The sequence below is a fragment of the Cottoperca gobio genome, chromosome 1 (genome assembly GCF_900634415.1).
Source record: "Cottoperca gobio chromosome 1, fCotGob3.1, whole genome shotgun sequence".
NCBI classification, from domain to species: Eukaryota; Metazoa; Chordata; class Actinopteri; order Perciformes; family Bovichtidae; genus Cottoperca; species Cottoperca gobio.
Window position 1 is genome coordinate 4,345,405 of NC_041355.1, and position 23,746 is coordinate 4,369,150.

The 23,746-nt window shown below is 38.4% G+C and overlaps 2 protein-coding genes across 7 annotated transcripts in view; both read right to left on the reverse strand.

Moving 5' to 3' along the window:
- LOC115007197 (type II inositol 3,4-bisphosphate 4-phosphatase-like) overlaps positions 1-17,887 on the reverse strand; it is a 99,235-nt gene extending 81,348 nt beyond the window's left edge. The window contains exons 1-2 of the mRNA XM_029429955.1: positions 17,725-17,887; positions 11,309-11,442 (exon numbers count right to left, since the gene is read on the reverse strand). The gene's annotated coding sequence lies outside the window, so the exon portion shown is untranslated. The remainder of the gene's footprint in view (positions 1-11,308; positions 11,443-17,724) is intronic.
- Positions 17,888-18,364: 477 nt separating this feature from the next.
- Positions 18,365-23,746, reverse strand: part of gab1 (GRB2-associated binding protein 1) — a 47,881-nt gene continuing 42,499 nt past the window's right edge. For all 6 annotated transcript variants that reach the window (XM_029430375.1, XM_029430349.1, XM_029430358.1 and 3 more), the window contains 4 exons: positions 23,324-23,417; positions 22,569-22,692; positions 20,317-20,445; positions 18,365-20,218 (listed from right to left, as the gene is read on the reverse strand). In XM_029430375.1, the coding sequence (XP_029286235.1) occupies positions 20,060-20,218; positions 20,317-20,445; positions 22,569-22,692; positions 23,324-23,417 (506 nt within the window). In that variant the 3' untranslated portion in view covers positions 18,365-20,059. The remainder of the gene's footprint in view (positions 20,219-20,316; positions 20,446-22,568; positions 22,693-23,323; positions 23,418-23,746) is intronic.

Below are 23,746 nucleotides of genomic sequence, written 5' to 3' on the forward strand. Positions count from 1 at the left end.
TCACATTCTCTTAACTTACCGTAATAGGGATACAGGATTCATTAAACGTCTGAATGGCAGAAAAACCAACAGTTGTCTAACACAGCTTACACAGCATACTGCCTCCACAGAGTTCTATGTGTCTATAATAGACACTCAATATTTAAATACACCCTAAAGCATATTTCTGCCTGCTACTTAAGCTATTTTTAACCATTCCTCCAAGAAATACCTGGAGGTTTGTGAACCAGAGAACCAGTTATTGTGGTGCTCAGCTTTTAAAGCTTATGAGTATTCATGAGCAGGAGTAGGCAGTACTGGGACTTAAGTCTGTGATCAACAGAAAACTGTCTGTCAGTCATTGTCAATGTGAGCTGAGAGCTCATGGGACATCGTTAGGTTTCCATTACACCACAAGACTTGCATTCAGGACTCATCTCATAAGAGCCAAAGCATATGGAGAACGAACAGAAAAGGCTAAAACTGGAACGCCAGATTGCTGTCACAGATGTTGAAAGTCAGTTGTCATTTCATCTCTGACAAATTCATGCAGCAACTTCAGTTTTCAAGTTTGAGGAGAGAAAAAAAAAAAAAAAAAAAACACAAATCTAATTCCATCATAAATATTTCCCTCTGGCTCCCAAACAAATCAGTAACAGAGTGCTCCGTTTACTGCTGAAACTGATACATAACATTCAGAACTAATATAGATTTACCAATAACTCTAAGTTCTCTTTTCTCTAAAAAAAAGACCTTGTTTTGATTGTCGTCAAGTTTGCCACTCGACCACCACAGGGTTTGACATCAACCATGGCAACAACAAGTTACACTGTGGCCACCAAATATCCACTGTAGGTGCCCCCCCTGTGGCCACCAAGTTTAAATCAGGTTGCTCTTGAGAATGAGACCTGCACTTCAAAAGAGATTATAGCGTTAACTTGTCCTAATTGAATGTGACCCGAGCGAGCTCGATTGCATTGTTTTCTATTGGAATGTCCTAACTGGCCGCGAGCGACGCAGTGCTGCATCGTTATGAGCTGAACTTTTTCCTCGTACGTTATGTTTCCATTTGTTCCTTTCACTCGCTTAATAAGCACCGCAATTTGTTGGTGCCAAATAAAAAAAATGTAATCGTCCCCGGGATGATGGGACGTCAGTGTCTCGACCCCCATTGTACCTACGGCACCTGCGTTGCTGAAAAAAGAGGGAGAACGGGAGCGAGGTTCCATTGAGTTACTGTACATTATGATGCGTTCAAGCACTATTTGGCTAAAAATAGTACATTATTTAAATGTAATGTAATCTTTTAAAATGTTGTTTTTGACTAGAAACATGAATAAATACAGCTGTAGTTAAAGTAGATGTTTTCACCACTATATAAAATAGATATTAGAATTATGACCCGTCCTAACAAAAAGACAAATAGACACTTTTGTAGTGTGTAAACTGCACAAATTAAGACAAAACTGTTTTTTTTCCCTTTAGATCAGCATGCTTGCTAAACACACTCCTATATTCCTCAATAGTATTAGTGTTTCTTGTAAGTTTTGTAAGTCTATTAAAATATATACTATATATTTTGCCAAAGAATTGTATTTTGTCCAGGAAAAAATGATAAATAGAACTACACAGGTACAGTAAATCAAATTAAGTAAATCACATTTTGTTTCAATAGTGGTTTGAAAGTAACAATTTCAGAAGCAATATAATGTGCCTGGCAGAATTCATTGCCTGTACTGCTGGTGTTCATTAGTCAGTCTAAAAAGTCAAGTCAACATATGACAATAACAAGAAAAATGCAGAAGCAAAGAGGAAAAGTGGGCACACAAAAACCCTGAGCAACACTGACTGTGGTATATTCTCCATGTTCTCTAAGTATCTCAAAAGTACTGTATTATAAACAGCCTCAAGAAATGACAACAGAGTTGAATCAACACTTCTGACAATCTCAACAAAGACCATCAATATGAGTTTCATCAATTTGCAATTACTGTGTTTGACGTTTTGTCCATCAGCTGTATGTTTGTAGATGTTCAAAAAACGGAGAGTTTATCTTAGCTGTCAAGTAAAAAAAACAGAAAAAGCCTTTTAAACATGTTGTGATTTAAAAAAGAGAAAAACAAGATCAGAATACAGAACAAGGCAAGAAAAGTGAGAAAAGATACAAACTGTTGAAGTATATAGAATCTTGTTTCCTAGAATCTTATTTACAAATTGTATTCATCATTTTGTAAACACATTTCTATTTGATATTTAAGCATCATTTGTGTTGTCTTATGCTGTTCGTCTGTAACGCATTGTTACTCTGATGGGTAATATGTAATCCCAATGGATGCTCTTAATATTTGTATTATTGTTGATTAGACTATGTCAGAAAGAAAACACATTAGATAATGACTATGCCATTTAATGACACAGTAAAAATAGTTGACCCGACACCACACTGCTGTGCATTTAAAGCTCATTCGTTCATAAAACTCTACTTATGTACAAGTACTATGTAGTATATTAGAGAGTACATATGCCATTTTTTCCACAAACCTCAGATTTATAAGTGACAATACATACTATATATGACATTCAGACATGATTACTATAACTTGTATTTGTCCACTGATAATCAAAAATAAAATGTCCAGTAATAGAACTCTGAAATACTGCATATGTATTTTCTGTTAGTATGAACCACCGGTTTAACAGAAGAAACTACTATAATGGCCTAGTCATTAGCAACTATCCATTGTTTTATTTACATGGTCTACTTGTCCCCTTTACCCACTGCAGTCACATTTAAAAGCGGAAAGAATTAAGGACCACCGTCAGTCAACTGTGAAAAAAATGCATTAGGGCATCATGGCATCCCCTAACTGCTAGTCATTTATGTAGCACTCCCTTTTGAGAGCCTGACATTGGAAAATGTGGAAAGAAAGAGAGCCTAAAGAGAAATTAAGAAAGAAGGAGGCCTGGCAGCAGTGAAACTGACAGCCCGGCATGCAAATGTGCACATCTATCTTACTGGGGGAACGCGGAGTGTGCTTCATCTCATCTAGAAGGAGCAGTTCATCTCAGCTAGACAGCCATTTGGACGCACTAGACTTAAAAAGCAGGGGCTCTAAATTGGATAACAATTGTGTAACTGTAAAAATGCTCACCTCACATGGCCTCTTCTGCACTTAAAGCATGCACGTCAGTGGTGACCTGAACCTAAACTGCATGCTACGCTGGCTTCAGTTAATGTCACATGAGCCCATTTACTTCAACAGACTTGTTTTAAAGAATATGCAACTGTGTGTGTGTATTACATTTCATTTGTTTTGTATGTGTGTGTGGGTGAGTGAGTGAGTATTGTGGTGTAACAATGATTAAAAAAATAACTCTGGCTCTTTTCTTGTCAAGTGCTTTCGAATGTTCAGTGGAAAGCAGGTTGGCAGTTAGAACATGTTGGCTGAAATGACGAAACAAATTACACTCATCTGTTTGGAGGACAGGCTTCGAAACAACAGCAGATTGCATCAAATATGCTTGAAATGTGCTTGAAATGTGTACCGACATTTGCGATAAGCCAAGAAACTATTCTCAGGCTTTGTCTTTTAGCTGTTAAATACACCCAAGGATTACACACCTACGTATTCACAGATGGACGCGTGCAAGTGTTACGAATAAACACGCTTGCAGTATGCAAACTCAAACACAAAATAGAATCAGTAAATACAGTACACAGACAGAAAGCATATCTACATTATATAGATGGATTGGATGCTCCAGGTTTTTGTTTTTTTTAAAGCAACTCGGCATTCAAAGGAAAGATTTAAGTAAAATAAAAAGGTGCACAGGAAGACTTGAAGACAGCGGGGGAGATGCAACGAGCTCACCTGCAGACACACTTGTGTCTGTGCAGGCTTTCCTGCACAGACACAACTCTGTAACGCTGCTCAATAGAGAGCTTTCTCTGCAGCGACAGGCTTAAACAGCATTGTGTGAAGTCCTTCGGCAAAGGCTTGACCGTAATTGACGTTCATTTACATAAACATCCCACACTCCATCTTTAACTTATGCACCTATTCAATTCCTGACTTTCTCATTTATAACAGTCAAGTACTAAATGATGAAAATTAAACACCTCTCAAAAGATTGTCCATAACGGGTATTAAAAAAAAGAAAAAACCTGAATTTATAACTTATAACTTATTATATATTATATTATACTTAACTTATAATACACCAATAATTCTCAGCACTGCGCCTTACCTGTTACAAAGAAAGCCTTCACATGAAGCCTTCATCACTTCTGTCAGCATCCCTGTTCATCCTCTGTATTTGTCGGTACACATAAGGAAGAACAGAAAGGTGAAGAGACAGCAGCAACACAGCACACAACCATTAACGGCTTTTGAAAAAGATCTTCTGTGCAGCCCTTTTACTGGAACCTCATCAAGAGATTCAGCAAGAGGCAGCCGGGAAGGCGAAGTAGCAGTGGCCAGGGCTGGTCTGCAGAAAGTAAAATCCCTGGGAAGGTCCCAGAGGGCAGTGTGGGGTCCAGACAGCACTAACTGAGTGGCAATACTGCAGTATTAAAAAAACATAAAGGAAGCATGACTGTGGCTATTGTTAAGTACATCACCTATAGACTAAGAAAAGCACCAGGGTCTGGACAGTTGACCAGCGCTAAACATCCTGGCTTTACATTTAGCAAGCAAGAACTTTAGTTTAGTTTACTTTCTGGTAAATAAACTTGACATGAGCATGTGCTTACTCCTCCATAAACTCTACAGTTTGACAGAATGATCCCTTTGATGCATCGTGATAATGTCCCGTATTCATTTCACACATTTCTTTTAGTCTTTCAAACTGATTTTTAAAATCAAACTGCGGGTTATGAGATGCTAATGTGAGACTGCACTGACGTTTGAGATGTTTGGCACGCAATGTAAAACTAATTACATATTTTATGTTAGATGTAGATGGGACATAATCCTAATGCAAGTGTGGTTTAGAAGAAAACCTTCAAACCATCCAAATCGCCATTTGTATTGTTAAGAGGTTTTATAATGGCCACTAATAATATGTAATTCCATGATGATAAAACAGATCATTTGGTTTTCAAAGTGCATTTAACGAAAAGATTTTCATTAAAAATTGAAAACATTTATAAGCACTATTATAAATTGGGGGGGAAATATCCACCAGGAGCCCTCGTTTGCTTAACAGCAGGAAAGAACACTTCAATTTTATTCTAGTTTATTTTAGTTAGTCAGGAAGGTCCCATATAGATAAAAGATCTGTTCTTCCAGGGAGTCCTGGTCAATCAAATCCACTGAAAACAAATCTGCATGTATGAAAGAAACAAATGAAATAACTCTGTGCAACTGGGGGAACCCCACCACGGACCCCTGAGAGTCTGAACATGTATGAACTGGATGAAGACGAAGAACGGCAAAGGAGACGCGATCAGAGTTCATTTGTGTGGGTAAACAGTTCTTTCTGTCACTGAGTGAAACAAAGTGAGTATTCCCTGAATGTCGTCGTAGTGATGGAAATGTACATTATGATACGTTTGCCAGAGCCAGACTTGAGCAGCAAGTTGATATGATGAACTGTGGCACAACTGAAAACAGTCTCACGGAAATATAAACAAATATACTGAAAATCATGAACACAAACGGCTCAACTTTAACAATAACCTGCTTCAAATAAAAGTAATATTTCTCTCTTCAGTTCAATAAATAAAGTTGTCGGCTACCAACAGGAGAATTTATGGTTTGACTTTTTACTTTACCCTTTACCCGATGAGAAACAACGACTGCGGCGAAGAACATTAATGTGCTTATAAGAAGCATCGCTATTTCCTGTGGATAAAGTGCAGATAGCAAAGCAATCACACTTGAATGTCTTTTATGCTTTTGCAACAGTGCATTAAAACATTTTACCTAGCAATAAAACACAGCCAAGAAGTTTCATTTCTTCCTTAATTTCACATTCAAATATAACAACAGAAAAATTAATTAAGAGACATCTTGAGACATCACTTGAATAAAGAGTAAACTGCATTTAAATGCTAATTGGTGACTTTTATTCTTTCGCTGAAATACTGCAAAACTCCATTTGACCAAAGCAAGTACTCTGCAGATAAACAGCCGTAGAAGAAACGCTGCATTTGGATTGAGAAGATATTCATATCACTTCCCTCAAAATCAACGTGCACCTTTTATTCTTGTCTTTCTAACACGGTTTGTGACCAACTGCATGATTACTCATTAAAAACCACAGACCTACATTATTAGTAGAACATGTGGGCAAAGGTGTCAGGTTACCCAGCTCTGCGTTAGTGCAGAAGCAGCTCTGCAGCTCTGCTTCAGGCCCGTGTCAACAAACTAGTCAAGAAAACCGAACACCTAAGCATCATTTACCAAATGGAACGCTATAGAGGAAAAACACTGCCTCCGTCCTGCTTCTCTCGCTCCTATAAATCAGCGTCATGGTCACAGACAACTGGACAGACTCCAATTTTAAAAGGCATTTCGCCATGCCAAGCCAGAGACGCATAATATGTACCCCTAAAGAATATTCCTGTCTTGATGTTTCACCGTCATTCATATTGGCAAAGTGTTAAACTGCTTTTGTTGTGGGCGCCTATAACTTCAGAATGCAGCCAATTATGTATGATGTTATTTATTTTGTGCACACTATAAACTAATGAAGCCCTTTTCTTTTCAGCCAGCTCTCTGAATAACTGGATATTACACAGAAGCCTGGACAAAATATTCATGTGACTGAAGCTGCATGCAGAGATGAACTCATATACATACATACAAGCGTCACTGAGGAAGTGCTGTGAACATGCACATACACACAATCAATAAGCATCTGTTGGCTAATACCTATACAATAACCAATAACAATACTGTTTCAATTAAAAAAAAAAAAACTATTTTATTAAAAAGGCCATTTTTACTAATATTCTTCTCTCCTAAACTATTAACAGGCGTCAGAGTCATTTAAATTAATTAATTAATTAATTAATTAACATATTCATTAGAGCTGAAACAGCAATTTAAAATCAACAACTGTGTCAATAACCAATAATTATTTCAGTAATTGTTGCTGCTTTTCTGGGACATATGACTGGGAAATAAGTATATGATGTAAATAAAATGTAATTTTTCATCATCATTCATAAATCTAAATTTAAAAGGTGGTACTGTATGTGAAATTGTTAATTGTCAACTTCTGTTTGGCTCATCGTAAAATATTCAACCATTTCCTACATTAGGTAATCACTTCTCCAAGGATAAATGTAGCAACTCTGAGCTAACGTCATTTAAAGTGACATATTTTCACTTGTTTTGAATTTTGCACCTTCAACACAAGGAATTCAGTCTCCTCTGAGCAGATGTTTTTGCAGCTGTGCCACAAAGTAACTGGAGCGCCACTCGCTAACACCACCTGCCAGAATCACCCTGCTATTCGCAGTTGGGAGCAAAGATTTGAATCAATGGCTACTGTACGTGGCTCGTGCTTTTCTTTTGGTGTTTGTTTTTGAGTCTTAGACTTCATCACTGATCAAACAGCACATGAAATGCTCTCTGGTTGCCAAACTAATTAAATCAACCTGTGCTTTTCCTACAGGGACATGTCAAAATATCTTCTGTGAAAAAAAGCCATCAGATAGCAAGAAAACAACACTGACGTTTTTGTGAGGCAGCACTTGAGAACATATATTGTGATTTATTGTGCCAAAGTGGGGCATGTATACAATCAGCATAGGGACTACTTATGGTTTAGCGGCACTACCCCTTTATTATGTGCAACGAGATCTGTGCTCGCCTCAAAGACAGTTTATCATCATTCAAACTAGCCCCTACCACGTCTGGTGACAATGTACTCTCTTAATTTAAGTTCTGACCTGCACTGTGCAACTCTGGACACAATATTTAACAAAGTGCACGGCAGGAGGTCAACAGCATTTAACCGAGGTCTGTTATTCCTCTTCAATGTGCCATAGTGATGAGTGGAACTAATCTCCAAATGGAGGTCCACTGTGCATCAGCTAGGTTTTCTTTTCACTTTTTCCACACAGACAAGTCCTGTAAATAAAGTACCGTAATTTCCGGACTATAAGCCGCGACTTTTTCCCCATTTTGCGACCCTGCGGCTTATATAACGGTGCGGCTTATCTATGGATTTTTACAGCTAACGGCCACTAGGGGAATTCCTAAATCTATGGATTTTACAGGTTACAGTCCACCGGATGCAGGGAAAGAGCGCGCAAAAGTAGCGAGTGGTACGAGAGACAGACGGACATTACGAGAGCGAGGCAGTGTGTGAGACACCCTCATTATGGAAAAATTTTTCGAGGAGTCTTATTTTGTTAAATATGCTTTTATGTTGATACTCCTGAAACCGGCACTTTCTGGGGGTTCGCGCCACTTTTTCGGGAGACGGAAAGAAGGATACGCTGAAGAGAGGGGTGCATGTCCAAAAACCCCGACTGTGGAGTTACCGTATGATGATGACTTCCATGTGTTTCTTCTGTTTCAACGGTAATTTATGGACAAATTAAGGAAAACACCAACGGTCAGAGACAATAAATGCTGATTGAACAGGCAGAAGTTCTCCATCGTTATTTCCTGGTTCTACACAACACAACGCAGAGTCGATCGTGGTGTCAGCTACAGACCGGCTACATACACATCAGTCAATTTAGCGTCTGCGGCTTATAGCCCAGTGCGGCTTATACATGTACAAATTAGTCAATTTAGCGTCTGCGGCTTATAGTCAGGTGCGGCTTATAGTCCGAAAATTACGGTATACAAGAAGCGATTCTATAGAGCTTTAATCCAATGTGCACATTGTTCATTCTTATTACCTTTTGAAGGCAAGAAAAAAAAAAATCAATACTATATCTTCGTGTCCACGTCATGCATGTGCCTGAGCAAAGGTTTGAACATATAGAGCTTTTCATTTTTCTTGGACATTACTCTGCAGGCTCACCGATCACACAAAAGGCCAGGTTATGGCCTTACCAAGGAATTGTCTGTTAACAAGTTCATTTATATTCAAGCAATTTAAGATTATAAATACCAACGTTTCTGAGAAACTCTAGACCTTCTCGAGTACACTGAAGTGCTTTAAAATAATACTATGGGTATATTAGTACTTATCCCCAGTAAAGTTTATGGTCTGGAAGTGTATTTATTTTACATTTAAAACGAATTCACAGGTGAAAATGCATACGTACATGAAATCATCATTTAAAGCCATTATCTGATATGAGAAAATACATAGATCTGAATTGTTCTTTTTAATAAACGGTATGTTTTCTTTTAGATGTCACTGTTGTAACTGCATGCTTATAATACAGCAGAAATCGGAAATGTTCTGAATATCCTAGCAACTCATCGGTAAACAAGATCAAAAAAACGGATAATGATCTCCAACTCCATTGCTTTCCCTAGGTTTACTTCTTTTGGGGGGGCGCTGTGGTCCGTGCGACGGGTCTGCATGAGGATCGAGGGGGGGGGGGGGGGGGGGTTGCGAGAGGCGAGGTTTTATTTGTAGTTCCCGCCTCTCCTTTCCTCCGCTCTGTTTCTGACTGTAGGTGTGTGTGTGTGTGTGTGTGTGTGTGTGTGTGTGTCGGGCGCGACGCAGCAATAATTTAATTAATTAAGTTAGTACTGCATTTCTCTTATCTGTAAATATCAAATATGGCATTGAGGAGGAAGAATGTGTGCAGATAACATACATTAGAGTCTTGACAATGGATGATGAATGAGAAGAGGACGACAACTGTGGAGATATCATCATGCATCAAAGCCTGCTCACTGCCTCAATGGGCTCTTACAGCTTATCAGAGTCCCTTTCGATGACATATGCCGCCTAGTCTCAAAGTGAATTGCTGATTTTCGGTAAACTTTTGACAAGAACTATTACACAGATGGATAGCTGTTTTCACTGGGAAAAGCCAGAGCAGCCAGACTGAGCTGTGTATCCCGTCAAGTGTCCCTCAACAGCAAGGCCCCGTTAAAAACACTTCAGGCAACTCGTATGTGAAGAGGCGTCTGCTTTTTGCAACAGGAATGGACATGTAGAAAAGTGCTGTTACCTAATCACAGCATCAATGCTCTGTGATAAAGAACTATAAGTGGTTGGATGTTGCACTGTAATACAGCTCCCAACTCATTATAGATAGGATCTTACCAGAGCGAGTAAAGTTTCAAGACTTTAACATACTTAAAGCATATTAACAGTAATTGATAGTAATCTGCATACATAGCATCTAAAAGATCCATAAATAACGCATTGTTTCTTGAGCAATGAGGATAGCCATCAGTACGTCTCATCAAGATTGAAATTGAAGTATGTTTTCCATCACTACAAGTTTCTTGGGTGATTATATTCAACAAACCTTACATTCATTGCTTGGATTTTTCCTGACAATAATGTGACACAAGCCCCCGCTGACACTCCGTCAGACTTGGCGAGCTCCAGGCTGCCGTGTAAGACAACCAGCTCCACGTATGAAAAGCTGACACACCACAAAACAAAAAGTGAAGACAGAGGCAGAAGCACATCCAGATACATCCAAGAGCAGACTCAAGGAGCCAATCTATATTTGAGTCAAGGGACGAACTGGAGGCAGAAACTAACATGCCATCTTCAGGCAGCTGCGTAATCAAAGATTGATGTCTTAGTATGCACAACTGAGGTCCCCGTCTCCCCAGCAATTAATACTGCACTAACGTTCATTTCTCATCTAGGGGGGAGATCTCTGAGTCATCTTTAAGAAGCAGATAATCTACAATGCTGACTATTAGCAAAATCCTATTCATAAATCACTGAACTGTTGAGTCCTATAGTGCATTGGAAGACTGACGTTAGCCTAAGCTTAATAGAGCTTTTTAAAGCGGGATACATTTAGTATCATCTTCAGGCAAATTCTTTAAGCTATTAAAAATTAATAGAACCTCGTTATGCAGCGTAAAGTTAGTATCTGTAGCAATTGAGTTGTGCAGTTATATATCCCTGGTAATATAATAATCATCAGCTTAGTTAATAGACCTGTGCAAATGTGCAATAAATGCAGTGAAACTGTGGAGTGGAAAACGACACAAATCATAAGCTGAATTACGATTCCCCATTGAATCCTGCTTTCTAAATACAATTACCACTCTTTCCAATACAGTAATGGTTTTACTGCTCCAAATCTCTGCTGATGACATTGCAGTCGAAACACACAAAAAAACTCAATCCTCAAGCCCTCGCTTAATCTGATTAGTGCCAGCTTTGGTGAGAGCGAGAGAGCAAGAGAGCGGGTTTTGAAATCACTCACTTTTCCCCCTCTGGCCCGATGCCAGGAAGTGGGATCCACAGAATAATGTCAAAGACGGGGTGAAGGCAGGCAGGTGAGTCCAAGTTATTGAGTGGCAGAAACTCGCCAGGGGAGAGAAGGAGAGTTGCTTTGATCTAGAAATATATAAAAACAAAAAAACATGTTATTTCTTCATGTATAGTACACTCCTTATCTGTACGGGCAAGGATGGATAACAGAGTACACAACCCTCTCACATAGAATCATACACAAAAATCACAAAAATATATCATCTTGCTTTCGACTTGATTTTGTTACAACAGGTGTTTTTTCATAATGTCTCTCCACCTTGATCGATTCTACAATTGTGCTTTGGGAAAGGAAGTGTCAAGAGGACGTTGCTGTATGGCTGACTTAAGAGTTGGACAAGGAGGAGAAATTGATTTCGTCTGGACAGAAACAAAGAAGAATAGTGCATCTGGACTCACCGAGCACTGAGGCTACGCTGCGAGTTGTTTTAGATTTAGTCCAGCCTTGGCTCTGCCTTAATGTGATTAGAGGTTTGAAACGGGAAGGAAATAGAGAGGCAGTGAGAAAAAGAAAAGTGGACAGATAGATGGCATGCGGGCCAGATGAGAGGTTGACTGGGTGGGCTGGGGGTTAAGGGAATGAGAGACTGGATGCCAGGATTGGAAGACGAGGGAGTGCGACAGCTGCGGTAAACAGAACTAAAGATGACTCGATACAGGGCTGCCAGGAAGAACTGTAATGAGATGCATTTGATCAGAAGTACATCCAAGATTCAGTTTGTTCATTCAGAGAGACAGGTAGAGTGGAGCTCAGCCCACAGTCAGACAGAAATATTGGGAGAATAAAAAGTAAAGTCAACAAAATACTGTAAATACTGGTCAACTGTGCAACATCTGTGCAACATCTGTGCAACATCTGCCAAAATAAATAAGACCCTCAGAAGAGCCTGCCAACAAAAGTTAAGGTAAAACCCTGGAAAAATGGTATTTCCAGAATATCGGAAAAAGAAAGTTACATGGTGTCTAGTGGGGCTGTACCGAATAGTTCAAAGCTTGGAAAGCTTCATTCAGAGCGCTGACATTCGAATGCTGCGCTGCTTTCTTTCCTTTTCTTTTTTGTATGTCAACTCCTTCTATTTAAACCTGGTATTTCTGCAGTTTGTAATAAAGATGAGGCTACATGTACTAATACCATTAGTAGGCTATTGCGGGTGACTCGTACACAGCGCGTGCTGCGGTGCCGAGTACGGACATTCATGTATTTCTGTTGACGCATCTAACAAGTTATATTCATTAAAGACATTTTATTTAAGAAAAAAAAGACACTCATTTAATCTATGGTTCACTTTATTCAACATCTTGTGATGTATTGTTGCAACTAAGGCGGATATTATCGGCTGGCTTATCACAGATATGTTTGTATCGCTGGTATACACTCACTGGCTAGTTATTATTATTATTATTATTATTATTATTATTATTATTATTAGGTACACCTAGCTCAACTACTAACTGATGCATTCTAATACAACAGCAACCTAAGAAATCATGCATCCATAAATAGGTTGTAATGTTCAGCTGTGGTGGTGCTTTATACTGAGAAGTGTTTCTAATGTCTACCCCCCAGGGCCGTAAATTAATATAAACAAAATGTTAAAAATACACCACATTATAATGAAATACAACTCAAAAGCACCATAAACTGCAGCCTTCAAAAGATAAAGATGAATCAACATCTCCGTTAAACAGTTTCAACAATAACTGAACATTCAAAACCTTCATGAAGGTAAGATTTATTGCAGGGTTGTTGTGTTAGACTGCATTAGTTTTAGCTACTGTAGGTGTACCTAATAAACTGGCAACAATGTTCTGCAACGGTTAGGCGATGCATTTATAAGTGGACTATTTTGATTATCGATTTCTTTAAAACTTTTCTTTTCCTTTAAAACATTATTTTTTCTATGTTCAACTGTTTTTTGTCACCTGCACTTTCCAAACTTGTGATTACCATATTTAGTTTCCTAGTGTATGTCAGCCAAAAAGTAAGAAGAAAAGTCAGTGCAGTAATGCCAAAGAAATGTTTGAGGTCATTTAGAAACTGTAAAATGTCTCTGAGAACAAATACCTTAGTCACAATTAAATCACCATCTTCAAAAACAGGATGTAATGTGAGAGGATAAACATTTAATCTATCATTATCACATTTTTTAAACACTCAAATATCGATACTGGCATCAGTTGCGCTCTAGTGCAACTGGAAACAGCAGGGGACACATGAAGCTGCCACTACACCATCAATTAACTGCTCTGCCAGCCCAATGATGCCTACTAGGGCAAACACGTCTCTGGAGGAACGTTCATTTTTAACACTCGCGATGTGTTCCCCATTAATATGACACACATCTGCATAATTTACTGAAGTCTATAGTGCTGACTTTTCACTCATACTAATGATGTTAATTAACCGGGCATGTTGTTGGCAGGGTTTTGTTGACAAGAGCATGTTGTAACTTCTTGTTAAAAAACACCACCCTTACAGTATTTGGAGCATCAACCACACTAGGGCTGCAACTAACGATTATTTTCATTTTGATTCATTTGTAAATTATTTCAGATTCAGTCCAAAACCAAAAAGATATTTCAGTTCAATATTATATTAAAGAGAAAAATAGGAAATCTCTATATTTGGGAGGCTGAAAACGATTATCAATTAACATATTTGGTGATTATTTTTCTGTATATTGACTAGTCGTTGCAGCTCGAGACTACACAGTTCCTTAAACTGGTTTCAAAATGTTCTGCGTGGTTTACTATGTCATTGTTTTCACCCACATTTAGGCCTAAACACACCGCAATTGTCCCAAAACATGTGTACCTCTGTAACTGGACCCACAGGACAGCACCCCAGGCCACCTTACAGACTGCTCCCATCAGTCCGGCAGAGGTCCAAGAGGACAGATCATTCCCAATAAAGCTCACAGGCTCCCTGCTGCCCAGGAGCAGCCTCTCAGATCGCCTCATAATTATTCTGCTGCCCCTGTTAAGAGACTTTTTCCCTGCTCCATTACTCACACACTGCCAAAGATACTGCATAGAGGCTCCCCAGGCTGCACCACTACACAGCTACAACTGTGTAGGTAGAGACAAGCGCGTAAACAAACAGAGCAGGCAACTAAAGGTGTACTTTACCTTTAAAACATTGCCTCGATATAGTACACAGATAATACTTAAAGATGCATTTCTCACAACAGCTTAAAAGCTTTTAAGTGAATAAAGGATCACATGTGTTATGTCTTGTAAAGCATCTGCTTAACAAGATAAAGGCTGAAATAGCTGCCTTTTATATGCTGCATATTGGTTCATGCAAATAAAGCAATAACCACCCACTGATCAGGAGAGTAACCTCGCTGTGGGTTTGGACATGTGGTTCTCGCGTTCCATTTTTTTCCCAGTTATAATGCTGTTGAGAAAGTTGTTTTAGAAGGAGAAAGGAGAGATGAGAAAGTAGTCAAATATAGCTGATTTAAGTGTAAGACACGGTATAATTTTATACAAGCAACCTTGAAAACGTGTTCGCAGATGGAGAGATGTTCTTCAGGTCCCCAAGGTCAAGCAGCATGAGATGAAAATAACCCTGGCATAGCCTGAGATGATGACATTATCAGTAATCTAGTTCTCACACTTCGAGCATGGAAACGAGACACTCACGTGACACACTGAAAAAGAAGGAAGAGAACAAGTAGAAACCTGTCAACTGCCATATGTTAACCTGTCATCCATCAGCCATGTCTGACAGTGACGAGAAAACTTTAGAAAAACACATTTGAACAAAGCATGAAGCCACTTGATGGCAACATTTTACAATCTGCTGTACGTCATACTAGCAAATATAATCCTACCCCAATATGAGCTTTAATAAGGTTATTTACAAAAAGATTACATTTTACATTCAGCCATTGCAATAAAAGACAGATTTATGTAGGATGAAGTATATCTCATGATGTGGAGTACCACAGATTTATGGGATTAAATGTGACTGTGAAGCCAGTCAGCCCATATGCTGCATTTGAGTAAACTCCAGGTCTGTACTGAATCCATAAATGATAATTAGCTGGCTGAGATATTTACAGCAGTAGATATAAGTCACCATTATCATGGTTCAAATGGGACAAACCTTGCACAGATGACCCTACAAACCATGCACGCTCATGCACATCTGTACTTCTTGAAGATTTTCATGTGTACCCTCAAAGAGATGAAAAGGGCTTATTTGTGATCTATGATAAAAAAATCAAAAGAAAAGAATCACTGTTGTTGATTTTGTTTAACCATTATAACTATTTTGATTACAGTTAGTCCTCACCCCTATTTATCACCCAACAAAGAGAATAATATCTCAAATCCACGCCATCCACCTTTGCTTCAAAATATAACCACATCCCATATCTTTCAAAAAACAAAACAAAAACATTACTGCAGCACACTGTGTCACAGATTGTTTTTAGATTAAATGTAGTGCTTTATAATGCATAATTAGGAGATTGCTGAGCCCTGTTTAGTACATATTAAAATAAACTAAGTGTAAATGAGAAGATAGTGGATTTTATTAACCCCAAATCATCCTTGTGGTGGCCCCTTGAAGTATCCTTCGAATGGATGGAGGATGGTATTTGATTCTGTATGTAAACTAATGGATTTGCTGTACTGTATTGAAAATAGCCACATAATGGACCTACGAGGTATAAAGAAACATCTACATTACAAACTCATGGATATAAAAAGGTCTTGGGGTTGCAGTATCGCAGGCGAACAGCACCTTGGCCTGTGAAGTTTATGGTGAAGAAATTGTAATGGAATTTAGGCTGCCACAGCACTGCAGAGCCTCAGACAGGGGGGTGTCAAGGGAAGTGACTGCACTGAAAGGGGTGTGGGCAAAGGGAAAAAGAGCCCTATAGTTATTCAAACAACAGCTCCATCTAGTGGTCAGCTGAGCAGGAAATGACAGATTTGGGTCCCTGTGCAAGGTGACCCATGCTTTAAATTGCTATTCTGGCCTTTGGACCCTTGGCAGGATTTTAGTTTGAGGGTATTTCTCCCAAGACAAAAGCTGCATGAAGCTTGTTTTTTTATATTGCAAACACTTGGAATAGTGAAGCCAAGGGTGAAAATACACAACATCTCAGCAGATTCAATACAACTTGGATGAAAACTACTGTAGCTCAATAGTTCCTTTGACACTTTAAAAGTTATGTTTTACAGGGGAGGAACAAACACTGCAGATATTTTTGAAAAGAAAATCACAACAACAATATCCAACATACTTTATGTTCCTGAGGCTTACAACACCTTACAACAACCTTCTTCAGGTTGCTTAGTTGTTGTGGAGATGCTGTTTCCAAAGTGAAAAACAATCTTTCGAGCTCAACTTTACCCGAAGTATTCAAATATTTTACTCAAGTTAAACTATCAATATCACAGAATTCAAGCAAAAGCTATAGATTCAAAATCTTACTTAAGTAAAAGTAATAGCATCAAAATATACTACGAAACGTTAAAGTGCTCTTCGTGAATTTGGGTGGGGTTATGGCCTAGTGGTCTTGTGGTGTGCCTTCCAAACAGAACACCAGTGAGTTCAATACCAAGTGCCACCATTGTGCCCCTGAGCAAGGTACTTAACCCCAAGTTGCTCCAGGGGAACTGTCCCGTCGTAAGTCGCTGTGGATAAGAGCGTCTGCTAAATGACCTGTAATAATGTAATAGTGCAGAACAGCCCAGTTCAGAATAACATATATACAATATCACTGGATTAAAATGATTAATGTTGTCATCTGATGAAAATAGAGCTAATTATGATTACCTAAATAATATATTATAATTGATTTGTTGATATATTTTTGTATTAATAATCTGAATCTACAAAGCTATCAAATAAATGTAGTGGTTTTAAAAGTACATTATTTTCCTATTTCCTACAGTGTGTGTGTGTGTGTGTGTGTGTGTGTGTGTGTGTGTATTTAATTTATATAAAATTATAATATATTTTATAATATAAAATATTTAAAATAGTAAATGAATTGGTCATTTGAAAAAAAACATTGTTAATATTTGCGTTATGATGCTTTTGTCAAACTACTAACGGCTAACGTTGTTTCCAAGGTCAACGAATTTAGTTGTTTGCTAGCTTTCTGCATTAGCTAATTATAGTTAGCCCCATGGTTAGCCCTTCACCGTAATAACCAAAACTATAAAACAAGACTATTATGATGGATGTTAAGTTTGTGTGTCGTTCTTTACATTTGAGACTTGCATATTAACGTTGCAATCTTACATTTGAGTCAAGGAGTGAGATAATGCTAATGCTAATGCTAACGCTAACGCTAAACGCCAAAATGTGTTAACTACACTTACCGCTGTTCTGAAGACAATTCCAGATCCTTCAACGAAGTGGAAACACAAAATAATGCATTTTGCTGCATCATGTAGTAAGTAGTATGTAACTTTTAGAATATAAACCAGTTCTGGAAGTTACGAATTAGGGTAGTGTTAATTGCTTAAAGAAATGGCAACCGGAAGTGCCGTTTAAGATGCGTGGTTGTATCGTGCCAATCCAAACATTTTATAATTATATATAATTACAATATCTACCTGAATAACGTTAATAACTTTATGAATATATTTGTCATTAATGTGTCCTTATGTCATGATATATTGTAATATTTGTTTTTGCAAAAAGATCATTGATCACTTCCATCTGCACATTTCTTTTTATTTAACTGGATTTTATGTAGCCTTATGTGTGTGAAGAAAAAAATAAGTTTATCGACTCATTAGGCGAATGAAGATATGGACATGGGTTATTTAATCCATAAGTGTTCTGATCATACGATAATCAACAATCTGATCCAAATGTGATTTGGAAAATAAAACTAAAACAAAAGAACACTCACCATCATCATCAGGAACTTTCATATTCTATTTGTTCACTTTTTCTTTTCTATTTTGATTCCCAAATCATAATGGAAATCATATTGAAGAAAGACAACACATGAATAAGAGGTTGTATTTTATTTAGTCTACTTTTAAAATTTACATTTTCTGTCGAGATTCATTAAAAAAGATAAAGCATCATCAGCTTTGCAGTCCGTATCACAAAGAGACTGCAATAAGGAAAGAGTGAAGTAGAATGAAGATGAATTAGTAGGCACATTTTTCAAATGATACATGTTAATCTAATTGATGGCAAAATATGTACAGCAATGATTTTATCTTGTGGTAGCACATGCTTGGGACTTCTGAGTGAGAGTTCACAGGTTAGTAAAGCACAGATTTATGCAGACAAAGACTTTTTCACTGTCTATAAAATATGTATCAAGTTGACTACATGAGGCAGTCAATTTCCCAAAACTGTATGCCAGTTCAATTTGAAATAAATTAAACCTAAGACGAGAGAGAAATGAGGAATAACAATGAACTTGTGAACTAATTGGGCGCTTGTCAAACTAAGCATTTTAACAGACTTAAGCAAATGTTCCTCCATATACAAGAATACTGAGCTAAAAGTGGACATGAAAGCCACCTGATGAAATAACTTGAGAAATAAATTAGAAATGAATAGTTGTATTATTAGTACCTGATTTTCTCTCTCTCTAGCCTTAGTTTGATACCTTTTGCATAACTTATAGAAAACCTGTCACGTTCTTTTAAAAACTCACAGTAATTCATTCATTAATCACAAGTCCTGATACCACCTAAGACAGGCAAAGGATTCTACCCTGCAGAATCCACATACCTTCGAGTCATACACGCTGGATATTCCATACAAATAAAGGACACTTTTCCTGTTTATATACATAACACTTTTGTACAGTCTTTGCACTTCCATTATAACAGATTGAAGCATCTCCACGTACAAAGTAAATGGAAATCAAAATCATGTTCAGTGGATTAAACCTTGAATTCAAAGCTTAAATTGAGCACTTGGTTACATGTAAAATGATCAAGTTCAACTGCCTTTGCAAATAAAAGAAAAATAATAATAAAAACTATAAAAGTCTGTCGTACTGGGTTATCTTGGGGATCACGTTTGAAGTTTGCCTTAGACACAGATCGGGATCAGTTTCAGACCTCCAAACTAAGTTGACGTGGAAATTGTAAAACTGACTTCTGACCAGTGCCGATGGAAACTTCACTCTGCTCAAGCAGGAGGAACCCACACATCAACACTGTTAGCCAGCTATGCTAAGTAGTAGAGTGTTGCATTGATAAAGTATAGTGATCATGTTATCAAGTGATTTCACTTACACTTCAAAACAACATCAAACAGCATTATAACTTAAGGAAATGTTAACTGTGGATCAACCCACCGGCCATTGAAAGGTGAACAACAGAACAAAAAAATCCAATATAGGAGGCAGTGAATGTTCAAAGTTCATGAGTCTGCTTTAGTCAAACGCAGAAGACAAGTCCAGTCATTCCACCTGCTTTCATACTGCATACAGCTTATTCCTGGCTCACACCCCTTCTTACAACTGTATACACAGTGCTGTCGTAGGCCTGACAGCACTGTAAACTAAACACAGTTGAGTGGCTATGAAGCTCCACTGGCCCCCTACACATTAAGGACTTTGCTGAGGTGGAACGTGAGAGCTGGACCATCCTAAAGCACAAACCAGAGCCTACACTATTGTAAAAGGCCCAACGGTTTGGGGGTTTGGAGGGTGGGTTGATGGTTGGGACAACAGGGTCACTTGGGTCCCTTGGAAGGGGTGTCTGTCTCTGTGGATTGGCGGCCATCGTTCCAGGCCTCCCGGGTGCTCTTAAGGGCCTGTGTCCGTTGCTGGTCCACAACCACGTAGTCAACACGCTCATCCGACACTGCCATTCCAGTTCCGTTGCTTTTCATCTGAAGAACGGAAACACGCAAAAAAGGTCGGTATTAAAGTTCCTTTAAACTGACTTGTGAAAACATGGCTCAGGACGTGGAGGCTGATAAATTCCTACCTTCCTAGGAGGGGTGGACTTGCCGGTGTCAAGATCCAAATCCAGGTACTCCACCTGTTTGTCTCCCTTCGGCTTCACCATAGGGCTGCTCCCACCATCCGCAGTCAGGGGGGCGCCAAGCTTCATGTTCTACATAAGCCAGGAAGGTACAGTTTTAATGACACTGAGGCAGTGTCAGTGAAACAAAGTTCACATTTTAATACAAACTAGCATTGTCACATAACCACCATTTGTTTGCTAAGATTGCAAGAGATTTGACTGATTTGATTGCCCAAAAAGTTGGTACTTTCACAATGCGTGTTCAACTTCAGAGAATGCACATACAAGTGCAGATGGTGTTTGGATTGGAACGTTTAAAGGATATATATAAAAAAAAAAAAAAGAGGACTGCTTTTGACAGTTCACCCAAAAGTAGTGAAGTAGTGATTAATAGCACTACTTGGATGAAGTTGATCATCGTTTCATCAGGAGAATAGATCTGTTTAATGAGTGAACATCTTTTCATCTAGCTGGTCCGATCAAACCGGCAGCAGACTGGCAAAGTTTGTTAGCTGAAGCATTTGATGCATTATTTATCCGATACAGCCAACCCGAATGGGCTCCAAACCAACATGCCAAAACTCTAGTTGCTTCAAATCTGTCCAATGAAAAAGAAATAACTTTGCAAAAGCAAATCAGACACTATATTTGAATTTATTATTTACATATTTGAATTTGAATTCCGAAAGGGTTCCTGTACTTGGTCTGATTGCGGAGTTTATGTTATGATATTGTTTAGTTTATGGTGCTTTGCATGTTTATATTGAATACAGCAGTAGGTCAGCGGTATCCCTTTGGGATTTGCTTTCTTTTTTTGATATCTTAACATCAAGTTTAAGATAATGAAAAAGTCGAAATGATGGTATTGTGACAACACTAAGGCACATGTTAATTTCTAACTACAAGTGGGGTGGAGTTATTAGAACTAGGATGGGGACAAAACTAGGACATATTAATTCTAACGAAAGTGGTGGTGTATAACATCTAAAAGAAATCCCTGCAAACTGTGTATCCAAGTCACAGTTTCTAGCTGGTGTTTGGGGAGTGATACAAGCACAAAGTATGCCCTATGTACATTCGGAAATGTCCAATCTAATGACCTGAAACTGGTAACCTCTGGTGTTCTGACAGGGCAGGCCATGCATGTCTAACCTGACAACCCTGCTCACCTCCTCTATGGTGTCAAGTTCCTCCACCTCCCTCTTTACAGGGGTGATGGGGACTGTGCAGTAGAAGGACTCCTCTCTACACAGAGTGAGAAGGAAGCAGTGACAAAAGGAAAAAAAGAGAAACAGCAGATGGTCAAGAACAAAATGCAGGGAAAAGAAAATGGATTAAGCCAGAGTCTGGTGAAGCCAAAGAAATGAGGAACTAGGAAGAAAGAAAGGAACATGAGTGATAAAAGAACAGGAAGTCAGAAGACATTATGAAAGCAAATGTTGGAAAAAAAGTTCAATTGTTACAGCAAAAAAAAAGAGAAGGAAAATAGTACACTATACTCTAATACCCTAACTGTAAGAAAAGGATTACCAGATGACAGAAATGATGTCCTATCATTGTACGGCTGATGTACCCAATATCATTCTGTGCATGTTTCCGCAGGCATTACTGAATGAATAAAAGACACCTCATTCTGATTCCATGTCAACCAATGCTGAAATAACAAAAAATAGATATTTTGAACTACTGATTTGACAAAACAAGCATTCTTTTTGTTTTACATACATAATACCTGAAATGCAAAAGAACAAAAGTAGAGAATAAAGAAAGCAGAGCAGCAGAACAAGGGGAAACTGAAAAGAAAAGAGTTGAAGTGGCGAGGAGTCCGTCTGTAGCAACCACAAATGTGTCCACGCTAATGTTTGCCTTAAGGAGAGGAGCAAGAACTAGCAATGGGATTTCTAATTCCTTCTGCACAACAATTACAGTTTAACATTATAAAGGTGCATGTTGTTAAACCCTCTGCCTCTTACAAACTCTCTAGTGTATTTATGGTGCATCTGTTGGGAACATTGTCTTTGCAAATTTCATATATAACAATGATTTCAAATAGTTTTAACACACCAGGGGGGAAAAAAACACATATGATAATAAAAAAGCAAATTACACATTTGGCATTTTTTTCTGAAGCTTTGATTTTCTGCGATTTGAGAATAGAAAAAAAAAAAAATCATGCAACTTCTTATATCAGAGGATAGTTGTGTGTTACATACTGGTTCATCTGTGGACATATTAGAGACCATGGGTACATAAGTCTCATCACATTCCTCGGAGTCAGTGCTGGAGGCCGTACTATGCACTGACGGGGGTCTCGTTGGCATTGGAAACCTAGAGAGACTGAGCAGCATTCACAATGTTTACACACCGACTTCCAGACAGATATAGTCTCTGGTGAGCATAAAATAAAAATACAGACATAACAGCCACAGCTGTAAACCACTGCAGCAACAAGAGTCCCTGCAGCACAAAGCACAGGAATAGACCTCATCCCAGATAAGACAACAAACTGCATTCAGTGTAATGAGCTCTGAGGCATATCCCACACCGGTTTGTATGAGCAGTGCTACGTTGGTCACAAGGTCACTACAGTAATGCATGAAGTGTTAGTGCCTACTTATTTAGTTAATTGTGTCCACTACAGAAGGGAATGTTCACACAAATATATATATATTTTTAAATCAGCTGTAATATACTTATCAGATAGGGCAATGCATGTTTCCTTAACAACATCAGCTGCGTTAGTCACCTGGATATGAGGTGCAGCAATATATTTTTATTGACCCGTGCCTTGACCTCCTGTAAAAAAAAGCGGTTCTCAACTTGGAGAAGCACTCCACTCCTAATAAGAAGTGAAACTTAAAAAACTCAAATAAAACCAGACTGATAAGAGAGTAGTGTGAACACGCCCTTAGTTGTTAGTAAAAACTCTAAAAAAATTAAAATGCTGCAGAACATTTTAGATACTTACTCTCGAGCGAATGAGCGCGTGACAGGCGAGCGGACAGGCGTACTGGGCTCCTCCCATTCAGGCAGTGGTTTGATCTCCAGTGGAGCGGGTCTTCCTGGAGCAAGGTACACACACACACACACCAGTCAGTCACTGCTAACATGCTACATTGTACAGTGTGTAAGGCTGACAAAGGTCAAAGGAAGAGAAGTTGTTTATAATGTGGAGTTAACCAACATGTGTGCATCATATTAAATAGTTCTAAATCATACAATTATTTCTAATCCAGCTAAAGACTGGAACAAATCACTGCATAATGAATGTGAAGGTGTAAACAAGCCTTTGTTTTTGGAAAAACACATCTGAATTCATAAGTACTCTAAATTTAAATATTCCATTTGCACATACTCTCTCTAGTATCACCATGTATTGCTTTACAATTTA